The 19535-nt window shown below is 40.8% G+C and overlaps 1 protein-coding gene across 3 annotated transcripts in view; it reads right to left on the minus strand.

Annotated features, from left to right (window-relative positions):
• Positions 1-19535, minus strand: part of CACNA2D1 (calcium voltage-gated channel auxiliary subunit alpha2delta 1) — a 683749-nt gene that overhangs the window by 107497 nt on the left and 556717 nt on the right. For all 3 annotated transcript variants that reach the window (XM_073328631.2, XM_073328632.2, XM_073328633.2), the window contains exon 12: positions 17149-17253. In XM_073328631.2, the coding sequence (XP_073184732.1) occupies positions 17149-17253 (105 nt within the window). The remainder of the gene's footprint in view (positions 1-17148; positions 17254-19535) is intronic.

Consider the following 19535-nt stretch of genomic DNA (forward strand, 5'->3'; position numbering starts at 1 on the left):
TGCTTCCCTTTACATAGAGAATTGCTGCTTCACTTCTTTAAGTCCTTCCATTCTGCTTGCTTTCTCACTCTAGGCTTTTAAGTGAAATGGAGGACTCAGCGGTATTCAAAAATTTCTCTGAATTTTTAGCCTTTTCTCTTTTGGACAACCTCTCTTGGCCATAATGTCTGAGGACTTTTTAACCTTCCCTGTCCCCAAACTACACTGACTGGATCTGACCATGATGGCTTCTTCGTTACACACGCATGAAACATCTTTCTCTTGAATGTAAGTGGACAGTCTTTTAGATGTCGTTATTCAAGCAATATGACATTTTGCATCGCTAGCAAATCGTAGGTTCATATTATTTGAATGTAAATGAAGACCGTAGAAACACAAGAGAAATATAATGGGACTTAATGTGATGATAGGATAGACAATCAATACTCCAACACTGTCCCCATACGATGCCTTCACAAAACTTAGAGCTAGATGGAGGCTATAATTTTCAAAAGCATCCAAATCCTATTTTCAAAAAAAATGATGTAGGCCTTTAGGAAACTACATTTCACTGAAAGTCAGTAGGACTCAGGCTCCTAAAAGCCTAAGACACTTTTGAAAATGGGACTTAGACTACTAAAAATGTAAATGCTTTTGAAAATTTTACCCCAAATAACTCACTCAATTAAAATAAACCGTACATAGGTATTCACTAGATTGATTTGAAAATGAAAGCCTAGTTTTCTGCAGTTCCTAAAGTTTCATACAGCAATGGCTGCAAAGGACACCTGGAACAAAAATAAAATGGAACCACAGATTAGGAGAGAACATAATCAAACACAGAGCTGACTCTAAACACAAATGTACAAGAACTTGCAGTTGTGATAAAAATGACACAGAACCTACCTTAACACCACTAACCATAGCGGTTCTGTTCTAAGGAGCAGTATGTTTGTTTAAATAAATGAAATATAATCTGACTTTCTTAATTTCGTTCCAACACAGACACAATGTCATTAAATTGTTTCCTATCCTCACAGCCTTGATTAATAAATTTACACCATCTACAGCATCAGCCTGATTGCAATACCGTGACTTACTCAGTATTAATATTGTAATCTGGACTGCAACATTCACAAAAATAAAAGCATCAAATAGCCTTGTCTGTGCCAAATGGAAGAAAAAAACTATGCCATTTGGGTTTTATGTAACAGATACACATGATCCAAAAATGATTGAAAATATTACTTTTCAACAAAATTATATTAAAACCTTTATTAGCCATCTGTGGTTCACAACATCACTATGCTGATTTTATCTAGCACAGCAGATAACACCGCACATGAGAAAAATGTCACATGATATTCTAGATAAGTTTACATTGGTAATGAAATAGCTGCCTAAAAAAAAAGATACTGGCAAATATTGTGCCCTGTAGCTCCATGCATGGATGAGACCCACTGTGAGCAGATCTTCCTTATTCTACACAGTCTGGGCGCTCAGCTGGGCATTATCTGCCTCCCACTTGGATTCTGCATTGGTCTGTCCCAGCAATCTGGGATCCACATGGCAGAAAGTGGGGTAGATTGTGCAGGCCAAAGGGAGGCATGGACAAGGAAGAGCTAGGGGACATATCCTCCTTCTTCTAACCTCACAGAAATTAGTCAGAAGCATTGATAGAGTATGGCGTTCTTCTTTCACTAGAGCCCTATGTGATCTGTGGGGCAGTCACACTTTGGGAGTGGCCCTGTCAGAATGGTTCCAATGGCAACATGTTGCCAAGGAGCCAGGCAGGTGAGGTGCAAATGTAGAGCCCCCAGGCCTCTGCAGAGAGGATCCCGGCTTCCCAGGGTTCTGCAGGCACCAGTTTTGAGGACAGACCCCATGGCCTTTTCCACGAGAGGACTCTGCTACCTAATGGAATCTCTGTAATGGGAATCTCTGTAAAAAGATCCTCATTGAGATCCCCTACTTTTGATATGTTTGTGCCATGGGAGAGGATGATCTGGGCCAGTGCTAGGTAATTAGGGCCCAAAATTTAGCTCTGTAAGAAAAACGTGTACAGAATTATTAACATAAATATTTTATTTTTTGTTTGGATTTACACACTCTGGGCCCTGAACATTTTAGCTTTGTGCTAGTGGATCACAGGCAGGTTATTTTTGATTAATGGAGCACTGCAGGGTGGAGGCCTATTTGTGTGGAATGTTTAATTCAATAACTGGCTGCATTTAATCTATGTCATGAACCCAGATGCTATGACACTAGGTACACAACAAATCATTAATTAAATAAATGGTGCTCGAGAATCAGGTAGAGAATAGATATTTTCTCTTACCACTATTGTATTACTGCAGTGACAAGCTGAGCCTCAAACTAGAGGAGTTTTTACCGATGTTCCACTTAAAAAGGTACAAACAATTAAATTGCAGAATTTCTGAGTGGCATCCCAACTTTTCTCCAAGTCCTTGCTAGCTCTCCCAGCTGTGAATGTCCCTGCACTGATAATAATTAAAAATAAAATCTGGGAGAGAACCTTGCTGAAGTAGAAGTCATTAGAGAAAGAAAAAAGTCTCAGTCTTAAATAAACTGAATCAATTTTATAGATAACATGCAAACGATAAGAAATTAACAGTGAGGGACAATTTTTGAACAGGCTTGTCCTAAGCATTAAGCAGGGCTGATGTTCATTTTCATCCATTTCAATAACATTTACATGGGCCTTATTCTCTCTCCCTGTCTCTTCAAAATAAAGGAAAAGCTGTAGTCATCTCAAAAATCTTGTTACCTTTTAAGCAGAGCTTCATGACCTTTGATACTTGGTCCTACATTTCTGAGCATTTCTCAGCTTCAGTGGTTTGAGAAGGGCACAAGGTTGGGAGGACAGCCTCTGGGTTTTGATGGAACTCAGTAGGGCACTTTTGATTAAAAGAATTCACAGTACCTAAAACAACCTTGAAAAAACTAAGACGGTAGGCACGTCTTATTAGAAAATGCTGAAGAGTTAAAAACATTAGAAAGGTAACCTCTCTAAAACAAGTAATACTAGATTTGGTTTGTAAGTGGCGCTGACCTTGTAAATGGAGTGCTTAACTCAAGAGGACTCTGAAAGAAACATCCGAAAAGGGGATATTATACTATGGTAAATCCCCAAGCAGAGGCAGCACAGGGGTGGGGTGGGGTGTCCATGGCTGGAGGGGCACTGGGGAAGCTCACCCAATGCTAGAGGTGGCCATGCCCAAGTGGGATTCCGCTGAGCTGGGCTGGGGGGGGGGGCAGGGAGTCTGTCTGTGCTGGTGCCCCTGAGGCTGCTGCTGTACTGAACAAGGGTTCAGGCTCTTCAGTACTCGTCTTAAAGAGACAGTGCACTGACACACTCAGGGACACAGTCACACACACACTCCCACCAACACTCGCTCACTCTCTCTTGCTACTTCCTGTCGAAATGCACAATGCACATATATTCTCTGTGATTTTATTCTTTCAAAGTTCAGTAAGGATTACAGTACTTTTATATTGGTTTTTTGACTCGTCTATGCATTTCATACTTCTATTTCCCTCTTATGCTTAAATTTAATTCTTTGAGTATTGAGTTCTAAAATGCCTAAGCTGTCCTGGCTGGATTAAGTATCATTATTACTTTTATCACCATATTGTGCTTTGTCATTAATTATTTAAAATGGTACAATCAAATAATAGTAATCTTCTAGAATGTAAATTTAGCTTGTACTCACTTTAGCAGTGCCAGATTAAAAAAAAAAAGCTAAACACATAACTTTAGATACTGTGCAGATGAAGCTCGCTTAGTTTCAAATTGTATTATTAATTATATCTGTAAAATGACTTCAAATTTGTACAAAAATAAATGTGGTTCCAAGTCTGATACTAATAGTAACGATGGAGTCAAATGTTAGTGAGTCACATACATGACTGTGATCAATAAACATAATTGCCAAAATAATTAGAAAAATAAATTCCCATTATTAATAAAAGAGAAGAAACATCTTAACCACATATGTTAAAATGAAGTAAATATGTTTTTAGTGGCATGAAAAACAATTGACTAAGATAGAGTAGATCATGACAGTAACCCAGAATGTGTATGTTACAGAAAGTAAGCAGATTTTATTTATTTTTAACTCTACTAAAGATAGTGTAGAAAGGATCAAAGTTGTGTTTCTGAGATCTGCGTTAAAGCTCCAAAACTGATCTCTCACAATTTGGGATTGGGAATATCTTGCTGTATTATCTCCTGATTGTTCTACATTTACATATACATTTAAAATATGGTTTTACCTGGTGTGTCTGTGTGTATATATATATACATGTGTTTTCTTTCTTTACATAGGAAATAGATACAGTGCTTCCCTCAACTAATTTCTAAGTAATTAGCTGCAAAAAAAGTTGCTTCTTACTTAAAACCATCTGAAATCGCACCCCGGCTTCCTCCCTGCCGAGGCCCCAGCCCCAGCGGGCAGCTCCCTGCCCTGTGCCTGCTGCGCAGACTTCGGTGTTCAAACTGGCTGGGGCTCAGGAGCCCCACAGCCCCAGCGGGCCTCCCCCTTTCCACCCACTGCCCCCTCCAGCTGCTGCTAAGGATGGAGGACAGAGCAGAAGGTGTCCAGGTAACACCGCCTACCGCACTTCTATTCAGTTAACCTGCTCCAGCACTGAGGCCCCCTGCTCCAGAACGACGGTGGTTTGAGTTGTTGTGCTCTGGCTCCGAGTCTCCAACTCTTCCAAGTAGCCTACTTTGCTGCTTGCAAATGGCTAATTTTAATACATAATCTCCGATTTAAAGTAATTAGCTACTAGTATTATTTAATGAGCAATTTTCCCCCAGAAGTTTGAATATTGTTATTATTAGTAGTATTAGTTTATTTACTTATTTATTGACTTAGGTTTTTTTTCCTATTCATTTTCTGTGAATAAATGCTGGACCAGTGAGCTGCCACACATGAAGTTTAAAACTGATTTGTCCGTATATATTTTTATTCTCCTTTTGAGGACAACATAGATAAAATACATGTTTAAGTGCATATTGTACCTGCCCACAAGATGTATAGCGCAGCCCCTGCAATTTTCTATCTAGCCCATCTCTGCCCCACCATCAGGACAAGGCTGGAGCCGCCCCTGTCCCCAAGCGATCCCTTCAAATTGCTCCCTCGGTAGTAGCCTGTTTAAGGGATGGATCCTCTAAGCCAGTGCTTCTCAAGCTATCTGACGTAGGGGACAGGCAATTTTTTTCCCCAATGTGCGCGCAGACCGGCAGCCAATGGCTTGCGGACCGGCAGCGGTCCACGGACCACTACTTTGAGTAGCACTGCTTTAAGCTGTTCCGTGATGGTAGGCTCCTGTGCGGAGCCCCACTAAAGCCAATGGGGACACCCCCATGCACAGTATCTTGGACAATCAGAGCTTTGGAAAGTATATTATATTTGTTGATCATAATCAATACAAATCAGAAGTTCGAAATTCTAGAAAATTGATAAGGGAAGCGAAGGGACACAAGAAGAAATCTATGGCAAGCAGTATTAAGGACAATAAGGAGTTGTAAAATATATTAGGAACAATGGTATTGATACATTACTAGATGGAAATGGTAGAATTATCAATAATAATGCAGAAAAGGCAGAAGCATTCAGTAAATATTTTTGTTCTCTATTGGGGGAAAAAACAAATGATATAATCTCATCATACAGTAATGATAACTCTCTTTCCATTCCACAAGTATCTCAGGAGGATGCAAAACAGAAGATAAGAATGTTAGACATTTTTAAATCAGCATGCCTAGATAACTTGCATCCAAGAGATTTAAAAAAGCTGGCAGAGGAGCTCATTGGACATTAATGTTGATTTGCAATAAATCTTGAAGCACTGGAAAGTTCTAGAAGACTGGAAGAAAGCTCATGTTGTGCCAATTTTTTAAAAGGGTAACTGGGATGAGCCAGGTAATTATAGGCCTGTCAGCATGACATCAATCCCAGGCAAGATAATGGAGTGGCTGATACGGGATTCGATTAATAAAGAATTGAAGCAGGGTGTTGGGGCAGCTGCCACCACTGGCTGACAAAAGGTTAATAGCAGCCCTTGAAGTGGCTGTGCAGAATCCAGCCAATCAGAGGAAGCTTAGAAGCAGCCAATCAAGGCCAGGCTGGGCCTTATGAGAAGGGCGGCAGGGCAGAGAGTAGCTCAGTCTCTCCTGGGATCTTGAGGGAGAAGATCTGGCTGCCTGTAGAGAGAAGAACCTAGGACACAGCAGTGCTGGACAGGGTCAGGGGAACAAGTGGAGCTTCAACCTAGCTGGCTCCCAGACTGTGGCCTTGATACAGGGGCTGAGTAGGTCCTGGGCTATGGGGAAATGGCCCAGGGAAAGCAGGTAATGGCAGAGGGGGAGGCAGTGAGCAGCTGCCAGCTATAGGGTCTCTGGATTGGGGCCCAGAGTAGCAGGCGGGCCTGGGCCACCCCCACTCTGCCCCACTGGCAACCAAAGGAAGTGGCCAGCCAAAGGACTGGTGGAGAAGCAGCAACGGAGAGTGAGACACCACAAGAGGAGGGTGCCCTGCTGACGGACAGAGCTAATTCCTGGAGCAACCAGCAGTAGGCGCCATAGTGGTGAGCACAATGCATTACACACTGTAATGTAATTAATGCAAATCAACATGTGTTTATGGAAAATAGATCCTAACTTGATATCTATTTTTGATGAGTTTACATGTCTGACTGATAAAGAAATAGTGTTGATGTAATATACTTAGACTTCTGTAAGGCATTTGACTTGGCACCATGTGACATTTTGACTAAAAAACTAGAACAATATAAAATTAACATGGCACACATTACATGGGTTAAAAATTGGTTAAATGGCTAACAGATAGGTATTTGTAAACAGGGAATTATCATAGAGAGGTGGTGTTTCCAGTGTGGACCTATGGGGATCAGTTGTTGGCCCCACTCTATTTAATGTTTTTGTCAATGATCTGGAAGAAAACATAAAAATCAACCCTGAAACAGTTTACAGATGACAAAAAAATTGGGGTAAGGGTAAATATTGAAGAGGACAAGTCACTAATTCAGAGCAATCTGGATTGCTTGGTAAACTGGGCACAAACAATGTGTGTTTTCATATGGTCAACTATATACATGTATAGACCTAGGAACAAAGAATGCTGGCCATACTTGCAGAATGGGGGACTTTATCCTGGGACCCAGTGATTGATAAGAAGATATGGGGGAGGGGTGGTGAAGAATCAGCTAAACATGAGTTCCCAGTGTGATGTTGTGGCCAAAAGAGCTAATGTGATCCTCAGATGTGTAAAGAGGTGAATCTCCAATAGGAGTAGAGGGGCTCTTTCACCTCTGTATTTGGCACTAGTGCAACTGCTACTGGAATACGGTGTCCAGTTCTGGTGCCCACAATTTAAGAAGGATGTTGATAAAATGGAGATGATTCAGAGAAGAGCCACAAGAATGGTTAAAGGTTTGGAAAACATGCCTTAGAACGATAATCTTAAGGAGCTTAATCTATTTAACTTGACAAAGAGAAGGTTAAGGGGTGACTTTATTACAGTCTATAAGTATCTACATGGGGAACAGATATGTAGTAATGGGCTCTTCCATCTAGCAATGAATGGTATAACATGATCCAATGACTGGAAATTGAAGCTGTACAAATTCAGATTGGAAGTAAAGTGTCAATATTTAATAGTGAGTGTAATTAACTATTGGAACATCTTGCCAAAGGTTGCAGTGTTTTCTCCATCACTGACAATTTTTAAATCAATATTGGATGGTTTCTAAATAATATGCTCTAGGAATAATTTGGGGACATTCTAGGGCAGCGTTTCCCAAACTTGGGATGCCGCTTGTTCAGGGAAAGCCCCTGGCGAGCTGGGCCAGTTTGTTTACCTGACGCTTCTGCAGGTTCAGCCGATCGCGGCTCCCACTGGCCAGCCAATGGGGGCTGTGGGAAGCAGCGTGGGCTGAGGAGACGTACTGGCCGCTGCTTCCCTCAGCCACTGTGGCCGGGCACAGCGAACCGCCGCCAGTGGGAGCCGCGATCGGCCGAATCTGCAGATGTGGCACGTAAACAAACCAGCCCGGCCCGCCAGGGGCTTTCCCTGAACAAGCGGTGTCCCAAGTTTGGGAAACACCATTCTATGGCATGTATTACACAGGAGATCAGGCTAGATCACAGTGGTCCCTTCTGGCCATGGCTATGAAGGATGAGAACAATACTTTCACCACACTCTGGCTGGAAAAGACTTTACTGAGCTGATAATCAGTTGACATAAAGCAGCTCTCCTTACACCAACAGTATTTCTTTTCCTTCTTAGTAGTAGAAGGCTAAGAGGAATAAGGGGCAAGCCACGTCTTTGATGGTAAGACTGTTGTAGTGTCACAAGGAGTTAAAGGTCTTTGGCCAACGACAGCTGAAGATGAAGCTAGGAAGAGACTGAAGGTTATTGTCATCTCAAAGGCCAATGCTTGAAGCTTTGGCATGAGAGAGAGAGACCTGATAAAACCTGGTTGTTTTGCATCATCAAAAGAGAAGCATTTCCCTTATCTGCTTTCATTTTAAACCTCTGTATCTTCTGGGAGACAGACCTAACTAAACTGAGAGGAAAAGACCACCTCAGGAAGTTCTGGATAAAAGAGTGAGAGAATTATATGAGGACAAGTAGAACTAGGGCAACTAATAGGAGCCAAAAGACAACTTGGGTTACCACTCAAAAAATTTGAAATTTCATTAATCAGTTCTGTGTGCTCAAGTGTGACATAAGCAATATTCCATCTAGCTGAAAACTGACAAATGGCATAAATGGTGAATAGTAAATAATTCATACATAATCTACATAATCAAGGTGCAGCCTATTAATAATATTAACAAAGGGAAGGAAATTGGAGGGAAGGTTCAGTTTTTAAGTTGCATGTTCCATTAAACACAGAAATAAAATATCAAGGGAGGAAGAAAAGTTTTTAGAGTGAATGGAATTAGGAGATCTGGGTTCTATTCCCAGCATTGGCAAATATTTGCTTTGTGACCTGAGGCAAGTCATTTAATCTCTCTCTGTGCTTAATCCTAAACTCTACAATGGGCTCTGCCCAGGTGCAAGATTTGGCCAACATAGTGCTCATTCCAGGACTGTAACCTTAGTTTGTTCATATTTTTTTAAAGGGGGATAGTATAGTTACGTAAACAACAGGGCTGTTGTGAATCTGTACTGTGCAATTCATCCATGTTCTGAAATACTTTGAGATGCAGGGCACAATAGAATATCAGAATATCTATGCTCTATAATTAAAACATACAAAAAATGTTTCTTCTGATGCAGTGTTTTTATTTATCAGTTTCTCCAAAAAACTGATTCATTTCAATTTTTTAAAGTGTCTGAATGTCATCACAATATTATTAACAGATAACACTGGGGCATGGCCTCATATCACAAGGGACTAATGGAATATATTTCAAATAAGTAGCTGTGACCAGTACAGTGCCCTGAGAAGATGCCATTATTTGTATAGTTACTGTGTCACTAGAGGAAAGTGAAGTAGCTGCATGTGATTAGCTGGTTCGTGGAGATTAGAAATGAAAGTGACCTACTAGATCTTCTTCCCTGGCCATTATAGGATTGCTCCCTCTAGTACTTTTGTTTCTAAATGTCTCCAAAGAGAGGTCTTCTACCAATTCTCTCGGCAAACCATTCTACAGTTCAATTGATCTCATAGTTAGAAAGGTATTCTAGAAATTGGCCTAGCTAGGTTGCTGTAAAGATGCGGGAACTAGAATCAGACTCTGTAGAACCTAGGATGGCTGACGTTCCCACAGTGCCACTGAGACGCTATGAAGAGCCCCAGCCAGGGAGGACTGTGGAGAAGGTGCCACAGGAAGTACCCAAGGGACCCAGATTGACAGTACCCTGAGGCTCTCTGACCCTGGAGAGTGCCCCAGGGAGTTGTCTGGTCAACAACAAAGACTTTGGCCTGCTACGACTCCAGATCTCATCTCCTGATCTCTGGTCTCTGATCCCAGTTTGACCCTGCCCCTGGTTCCTGCCTGGTACCACCGCTGGTCTCTGACTCCAGCCTAACTCTGAGCTGGATTCCTGCCTCTCGAGTCTAGCCTGGTACTATCTCTGGTCTATGACTCCAGCATGAATTTGACCCTGACTGTAGTGATTCCTCTGACTCGTGTTCATCGACTACTGTCCCCGACGTGGACCATAGCCCAGCTGTGACCCCTAGGCCAGGACACCTATGCTCTGGTCCCTTACAGTTGCACTGTGCTAGTACCCAGTACAAAGTGGCAGTAAAGCCAGGCTAGCTGGCCAGTGGAGGATTCCTCCTGCCCAGTACCTTCTACACCACCACCCCTATTATAGTTCCCAGAGTAGAGGGCATGGCCTAGGCCAAGACAAAGTGTCATGGTAATCCCTATTTTCTGGGTCACCTTAGGAGTAGGTAAAAATTGATGTATAGTAGAGTAGTCCAGACACTAGCTTAGCATGCAGGAAGCGTAAAGTTAGCTTAAAACCTTTGTCCCTCCTTAGACTATGCCAAGCTTAGTTCAGACATAGCCCAGGGTCTGACCCATTCAATCTAAATCTTCCTTAGTTTCATTCAGTTAACATTATATTACGCCCCTTTAGTCCCATCACATGCATGTAAAACACACACACAAGAATCTCCACCTACTACTGAAATGCAGCCATCTCTGGGGCAGAATTTGACAGCTGTTAAATTACACTAAGAAATCAAGTCTTAAAGTGGAAAAATGCCAAATCTAATTCCAACTACACGGGTAATTACAGAAAACAGAATATGTACAGACTGGAATTTGGCCAACACACTGCGGCTAGCACCCTATCATGAATAGCCGCAAGTAGTCAGGGCTGTGGTTTTCAGAATTCTCTTTAAAAGATGTATGCTGCTGTCTAAGCTTATGGAAAATAGCTCTTCCTTTAGTTATGATGGCTTGTAATTTGTGTGATAATTACTGCTAACTGGTTCTGAACAGTAGTCCCCAAGGGTTCCCTCCTGCAGTAATGGTATCAGAGAAATGCAATCCAGTTAAGGGCTTTGCTTCGCTTGGCCATTGTATCTAAATATACTGCTGTCTCCAGGGAACTTATCTGTAGTCTGGCTGCACACTCAAAATGAACGTTTACCACTTTCATTCCTGTAATTTACCACTGCGCATGTGGTATTTCCCGTGTTTAATACGAGCACTGTGAATGCCACAGTAAAGGTAAACATGTCAATTGTTAAATAGCACCCTGTGAAGTTGTATTCTGCTACACTACGTATAGGTTTATAGAAGTGTCAGGGCATGATAAAGCAAGACTCAATGAATAATTTAAATTTCAAAGGCATTACTATTACTTTTAGTGCAGTAACACCTTTGGCATAGCCCAGGACCCATCGTGCAAACACAGAACAAAAAAGTTAGAATGTGTCCCCTCAAAATATTAATGGTTAAGTTGGTTTTATAACAATCTCTGCATTCACACACTAAGTGATTTAAAGAGACAGAAAGTGACTTGAAATATAGCCATATGCCAGCATAAACAGATGAAAATCACAGTTGCCAACTTTCACACAAGTAAATAAGCACCCCAACTTTCACAATAAGCCAAAAATCAAGCAAATCCCATTTCAAAACAAGGCCAAAACAAGCCAATCCCTAAGAACCCCAACTATTTATGTGACTAGATCCCCCGGCGTGCAGTCTGGGACTGTGGTTGGCCGCCCCCTGTGCACCCTTGACTCTCTCCCCCCCTTGCCTCTGCTTGCCCCTTGCCCCTGCTTGCTGGGAGTCTATAAAAAAAAATAATAATGAAGCAACAAGCTACAAGCCAAAAACTAGCCAACAAGCAACTCACAAGCCAATTAAGCCAAAAACAAGCCCAATTTCTGTGTGTTTTTCGTGAGTTTGGCATGTCTGATGAAAATCAGTCATTTAATGGGACATTTTTCCTACCTCTATTTTCAAGGGTTGCTATTTTTGTTTTCTAAAACTGTTTATTGTTTTCTTTGACTTGTCAGCTTGAAGGCTGAGCTAAAGTCAAGCTCCAGTAACAACTAAACAATTCAAAGAAGTGTAAATATGCCATGTTGTGTGATTGGCAAAAAGGTGCTTAGCTCCCTTACATGCCAAAGAATGACAAAGCGATTGACACCAAGAAGGAAATACTCTGAGAACTAAAGTGAGTTCAGCTTGGAAAGGAAGCAACAATATGGAGTAACGAGATCTGATTTGAGTAAAGGGGAAGATGGCATTTTTTGTACAATACACAGGCAATAAGTCTTCCACCATAAGGTATATATGACATTATAACTAATTATATTCTCTTCATATAGGCATTCTTATATTGCAGTCATTAATATAGTATCTGAGCATCTTCCAGTAGTGCATTAAGCAACGTGATTAAAATCTATCGTCTGTTTGTTCTCTCTCCTCTCCCCAGGGAGAGAATTGTGCATAGTGTAGTGTCTTGGGGTTTTGTTTTTTTTAAATGTATATTTATGTTAGAGAAGACAAGGTTGAAGAAACGTGCCTTGCATTTGGAGTAGAAAGAGGAGAGGTTTGTGATGGCCCCTACTTCCTCAGGGAGTTCATTCCACAATCTCAGACTGGCAGCCAAAAAAGTTACATCTCCAAGGTAACAGTGATTCACTGTACTATGCTACAATAGTGAACAACATAAAGATTTTTCTTTTACAACCCTTTTGCTAAGCATAGGGAGAAATGCTCAAACATGAATGCACATCATTCAAGAAAATATACCACTACTTGGTTCTGTCTTGTGTGCATGACATGGCTCAGCTGCATTTTCTTATTCTGTAATGCTATTACTGAAAAATACATAGAAGCAGATTCTGATAACCTAACATCTTGAATAATGGTGGAGTCTGTTTCTGAAGTTTTTTTGTTGAAGAATTGCCACTCTTAGGTCAGTTATTGAGTGACCAGAGAGACTGAAGTGTTCTCCGACTGGATTTTGAATGTTATCAACATAAAACCTTCAAAAACATACTCCAATGTGAAGCTGCAGAACTGGAATTAATTTGCAAACTGGATACCATCAGCTTAGGCCTGAATAGAGATTGGGAGTGGTTGGGTCACTACAAAACCTAAACTTAATTTCCCCAACACTAATTTCTCCCAACTGTTACTCACACCTTCTTGTCAACTGTCTGTAATGGGCCACTCTCTTACCACTTCAAAAGTTATTTTTCCTCCCTTGGTATCCTGCTGTTAATTGATTTATCTCGTTAGACTGACCTCACTTTTGGTAAAGCAACCCACATCCTTTCATGTATTTATACCAGCTCCTGTATTTTCACTTCATGCATCTGATGAAGTGGGTTCTAACCCACGAAAGCTTATGCCCAAATAAATTTGTTAGTCTGTAAGGTGCCACAAGGACGCCTCGTTATTTTTGCTGATACAGACTAACACGGCTGAAACCTGTCATCTTGAATAGAATCTCTGTCTGAAACTTAGTCCCTATTAAGTTCAATGACTACTTGTGGCATAAGTAGATTGGAGTAAAAATACTAGAATCTGGACCATAATCATAACCAGTGAGGAGTTTTATCATTTCTTGCATGAACACAGCTTACTATATAGTCTTTAAAAGACTACATAATTCTCCGTGGCGATTTCTTTGCAAGACAAAATATTAATTTTCTAATCTTGGAATGCATGTGCCAGTGGCTTTACTTTTATCTTCTGCCAGTCTAAACTTTAATTATAGATGTTGAGAAAGAGAGACAAAGATACATATACACATTTAGCATTCCAGAAATAATGCTTATCCTTGACATCAGATAGACCATGAGCCCTTGAATTACTACTAATAACTTTTGCATTAAGATATTACTTTGAGAAACACCAGAACCTTGCTACAATAACATGGTTATTTGTATTATGATTTCACATAGATGAATTTGCCAATACAAATCACTGATTACCCTCATTCTATCTTTTGCTGTAATATATTTTTAAATGTCTTTAATTATATTTTGCAACCACTAATTCACCTTCAAGAATGTGAAGATGTTTACTTGATTGAAGAAGCATTTTCTTTTTTCTTGAATGAACCTTGTGCTTTTTACAAGGCAAATATCAAAAACTGTGCTCCCTGTACTTTCAAAATTACTTTGGAGTAAAGCAAGAATACAGACATTTTTGCTAGTACATTATTAGATAAGGAAAAGGAATGTTGGCATTTACTGAAACTTAAATCAGCAGATTTATAAAATTAATCAGATATGAGTCACTTGCATTACAATTAATATCAGAAAATGTGCTTAATTGTGACATATGTTTCAACAAAGTGGCCATTATCATCCACAAATCTTATTTAGTATGCAGTAACAAATTGTGTGATGGACAATACCCACACATTTCATTTCCCATGCATGGCTGAGGAATTTGTTGTCTTTCTTAAAGTTGAGTAGTTGGACACAATGCAGGATAGTGTGTGATTCATTTCTTAGCATTATAAAACTGTACCTGTCTTAGGACTGGACATTTTACCCTATTTCCAATCCTAAAACACAATTGCAAATGGAAAACACTAAGAAATGAATCACGCTTATTCATGCTTTTCACACAATGTTATCTAGTAACTTTTCCTTTGGTTTCGTTGTGTTATAATAAATGCTATCAGACACAGAAAAGAGATAGGATAGCATGAAATTTCCATGAGAAGGCTGCATAGTCAGTATGCCTTAGAATTGAGTGACTACAACTCCAGCTGTAAGTGCAACGTAGCTTATTGTTAATTACCAGTTTTTAAAAATACTTCGTACTTATGGACTGTCTTTCATTCAAAAGTCTTAAAGTACTACACAAAGATTAACTAAAGCTCGTAACACCACTGTAAGGGAGGCTTTATATTTATACTGCAGATCGGGAGCTAGGCCGAAAACAAGTGAAGGAACTTTTTCAGGGTCACACAGTGAGTCATGGTCAGAGACTGAAACGGAGCCCTGGGTTCCTGGGCCCCAGTTCAGCAAGGTACATGCCCAACTTTGAGCACATGAATAGCCAAAGGGACTGTACATGTGCTCATGTGCTAAAGATAGCAAGCATCTTGCTGAGCTGGGGCCCTGATTCCCAGCTACTTGCACTATACTGACTACAGACCCATCAGGGGACATTGGGAGAGTTAATTATCTTAATTATGAAGAAACTTATATTGAAATATATTGGGTGAGGAGTCAGCATGACCTGAATAACATGACTCATAGAATCTGAGACAGTGATTTCTGCATTGTGTCCATAAGTTCTGGTTGAACTATAGCACATCTTTTAGAAAGACGTGTAATCTTGATTTAAAGAGTTCAGGTAACAGAGAATCTACCACATCCCTAGGTAACCTGTTCCAGTTTTTTTACTGTTAAAAATATTCACCTTATTTCTAGTCTGAATGTATGTAACTTCAGTTTCTAGCTATCCTATCTACTTAGGTCTATGTCTGCTAGATTAAAAAATATTAATTGCTATTACAAAGAAAATATCAGCTGTGGAGGTGTACATATCAACAGAGATAAACAAAACAGAGAAGAGTGGTGAAATGGCATTATTAGGAACTATTAGCCAGAGCTACAGCCCTGCAAACCTGTGATCCAGAAAGCTTTAGGTAAATAAATGTTCATGTACAAAACTCCCTTAACTTTTCATCTGTTTTGTATGGGTATTACATACAGTCAGGAAAACAAATGGCTCACTGCTTAACACAGGAATGCCAGTGGGGAAAAAGGGGAAAGAGTGTGCAAGTGTGGCTCTCCCCACATGCACAGAGGTGACTTGTGCAGCCTTCAGCAAGTCACTAAATTTTCCTGTATCTCACGTTCTTCATTTGTAGTACAGGGATAATAGCTACAGCACTGTGGTTACAAGAAAGCTTAATGCATTATGGTTTACAAAAAGTACTCCTGGGAGAATTCTGTGCCACTGCGCATGCACAGAATTCATGTATCCTGCAGATCTTTTTTCTCAGCAGAAAATACATTTTGCTGGAGAGGCTCTGCAGTTGTGCCTTTTGCCCACCACGGCCTGCTGTGGCACCAGAGCAGAGGCAGCAGGCTCACCACTCACTGGCCATAGCAGTCAGCAGTCGATAGGGAGAGAACAGAGGCTGCGCATCTCACAGTGCCCTGCCTCCGGGGCCAGGTAAGGAGGCACAGGATATGGAAGTGGGGGGGAAACAGACACAGAGTGGGCACCTGGGGCTGCTTGGGGGGTCACACAGACTGGAATTCAGAAGGGCTAGTGGGAGGACAGTCTGGCACAGGCTCTGAATGGGAGTGGAGGTGGAGGGACACTGGGAGGTGGGGATGGCTGAGTGGGGGTGCAGGGACACACGGAGACAAGGGCAGATGTGTCTGACTGATTGGGAGAGACTAGGGATCAGCCAGGGTCTGCATGGGGGAGGCTCCCCAACAGTTGCCTTCCCCCCAAAAAAAACCCTGTTCCAGTCTTCTCCCACCCACACCCAACATCCTCCAGGTTCACTCCCAGGTTCCTTCCCAGCAATTACTTCCCTATCCCACAGCTCCTCTGTTACCCTGGGTTTCCCTAAGCCTGTGCACGGCTTCTGAGGGGTATGGGAAATACGTTTTTTTATTGTAGTTTAAATTAATTATTACTCAAAGTTCTGTATGACTATGCCTAGTAAGGGAACTATTTGTCAAAAAAAACCATTTCCTGAATCTTTTTTGTTTGTATTGTCACAAACTTGTTGATAGATATTTTGAAATAAATGACAAAAATAATTGAAACTGGTGTGCTTATAATGTGTTATTTTGACAAATAAAACATGCAGAATTTTGCAGAATTTTAAAATACTTTGTAGGAGTGAACGTGGAGGGTTTTTAATTTTTTTGGTGCAGAATTTTTAATGTGTTGGGGCAGAATTTCCCCCAGGAGTAAAGGCTTTGAGATCCATGGGTGGTAGGCAGTGTAGAAATGCAAAATATTATTTAATAATTCCATCATATTTTCACTGGTAAAATTTCTGATGGTGTATTATTCAATACTTGCATCTCAAAGATATCAGTTGTTTTGAACACTTATAAAACACAAGCTTTTTCTTCCAGAAACCACCTAACTGTCCCCATTAGGCATCGTCATACCTTCATACAAAAGCCACTTACGTTTTTGTCTTTGTTGTATTTGTGGAAAATCTCTTGTGCTCTTTCTTCACCACCATCAGTAAACAACATAATGATCTTATTGCAGTTAGCTCTAGAGACACTGTGCTGTAAGAGATTCAAAGAGAAGTATCCTTTTAGTTCTGGCTCTCACAAAAAATGCAGAAGTGTAATATAGTTCCCAGAAACATAGTTCAGCTCTGAAGGGCAAGGGATGCCTCTTTTTTTATGCCTTGTGCAGAAGAAAGCACATTACTTAAGTACTAATGCGTTAAAACCTGACCTCACTGGGTATGTTTACACTGCAATAAAATGGCCTCCCTGGCTGTCCCTGGTCAGCTGACTGGGGCTCGTGGGTCTTGGGCTGAGGGGCTATAAAACAGGAGTGTAGACCTTCAGGCTTGGGCCAGAGGCTGGGTTCTAGGACCCAGCAATGGAGAATGGCAAAGCTCCTGCTGACCTCAATGGAGCTAGGATTTCACTCAATAAGTCTGCCTCCAACTCTAGTATTTCTAAGTCTATATCCTGCTTTTTGTCACCAAGATATTAGTATTATTAGTGCATCACTACTGACAGAGCCTTCCTTCACTCTTTAAGAGCCAAATTATGGTACACCTCAGATCTGACCAAAAGCAACATTGTGGTAATCAGGTATGTTCCACCCAAAGAAGCATAAGGGAGCTGCATGAATGGGGTTGTTTGGGGTGGAAGTAAATTGTATATTTGTTAAAACAAAACATGCAGATCAAACCATGATCCCAAATTCTCTTCGCTGGATGCCTGAATGTGACTCAGGCAGTGGATATCTTGCTACGCAGTTCAAAAAAGAGGGCATTTTCACTCTACCCTTCAGGTTTATTTGACGTGACTCCCTCCTTCCTTCCGCGCTCTGGAAATTTGAAGTGGCCATTGATGCTTCAACTCATGGGAGTCCAATGAGTGTCTCAAGTGCTGAGCCAGTCAAACTCTCTGGCCACTAAATTAGTCCTTAACAAACCAAAAATCTAAGGTAAATTACCACTCAGCTCCCAGTGAACTTACCCTTACATTTAAGTCTTACAAACTCAGGACCATGTTTTGTTTTATTTTTTGTTACATTTCTTCAGAATCAGCTCAGTTTTCCTCTTTTATATCTGCTGACTTTTTTTTTTTTACACCAGAGCACACGTTTTGCCGGCTTACACAAAGTGGGGTAGGTTTTCACCAAGGTTACCTGGGTACTTGGGGGAACAAGAAAACCCTTGCTCCTCTGAGTCTCCTGTTCAATTGCAACACCAGTGGAGGGGAGGTGCTGCGCATCCCAGATTCCTCTCTGTAAGCAAGCAGGCTGGGAGGCGATGGGATTAGGAGGAGCCCTGGTTCAGATCCCTAATTCACTAGTCAATGGAGCTGGCAGAGCAACAGGGAGAAGCAAGCTGCTCATGAAAAAAGGTGACATAACTTTTTCTACAATGAAAACAAGGGAGAAGTGAGGAGAAATTCTGGCCCTCTGTCATCCAGCGGTATGCTCCTGGGGTGCTGAAGCTGTGCAATGTCCCTAACAGAGGAGAGACCATAATGTAATGATCTGGTCCTCACTAGTGCAGCTACTTAATTATATAATTCTATAGTACTCTCAGCAAATTCTGGCATTAACAAATCAAAATTCTTTATTTGCTATTACTGCATTTTTACTAAATCTAATTCTGTATGGACCTTTTGACATCAGAAGCTCAGTTTTCAAGAGGGGCCTCTGTCTAATGAAGGACAGAACTGAGCCTTATGAATTTTCTTACCAGTAATGATGAATAAAGAAATTTGAAATCATTGCATTAATATCGCTCCTGTCACCACTGTAAGTTTGATTTGGAAATAGAAAATGGAGGATCAATTTTGCTTGTAAAATACAATATACAATACATTGCTTTGGGCTGCTGCTTTTTTATGTTAAAAAAGTAATAAAACTAGAACAGGTACTTTATAAATATTGAAAAACACCTACCTGCTTAATGATTTAATACATTCCAAAATAAATTCATAAGGGCACCACACAAATAATTGACTGGAGGCCCAAATCCTGGTCACCTTACTCTCACAAGGTGTTCCATTGATTTAAAAGGACAACCTACATGAGTAAGGTAAAACAGATTTGGTCTTTGTTCTACTGGGCCGAACTTTGTACTGACTTACTTGGTGGTTTAAGTTAGACATCTAGTGTGCATCTATATAACATCATAAGAGTGCAAAGTACTTTACTGTTCCTACCCCAAAAGAGCTTACTGTGGGACTATTAGCACATGTATTATGGTGCTTAGATAGAATTGATAGATGTAATGGAAACTTACATTTTTATGAGCCAATCAGGACTGGAGACCCAACAATATACAAATGTAGATTAAAAAATGGTCCCC

Source organism: Lepidochelys kempii, chromosome 1 (assembly GCF_965140285.1).
Source record: "Lepidochelys kempii isolate rLepKem1 chromosome 1, rLepKem1.hap1, whole genome shotgun sequence".
Classification (NCBI taxonomy): domain Eukaryota; kingdom Metazoa; phylum Chordata; order Testudines; family Cheloniidae; genus Lepidochelys; species Lepidochelys kempii.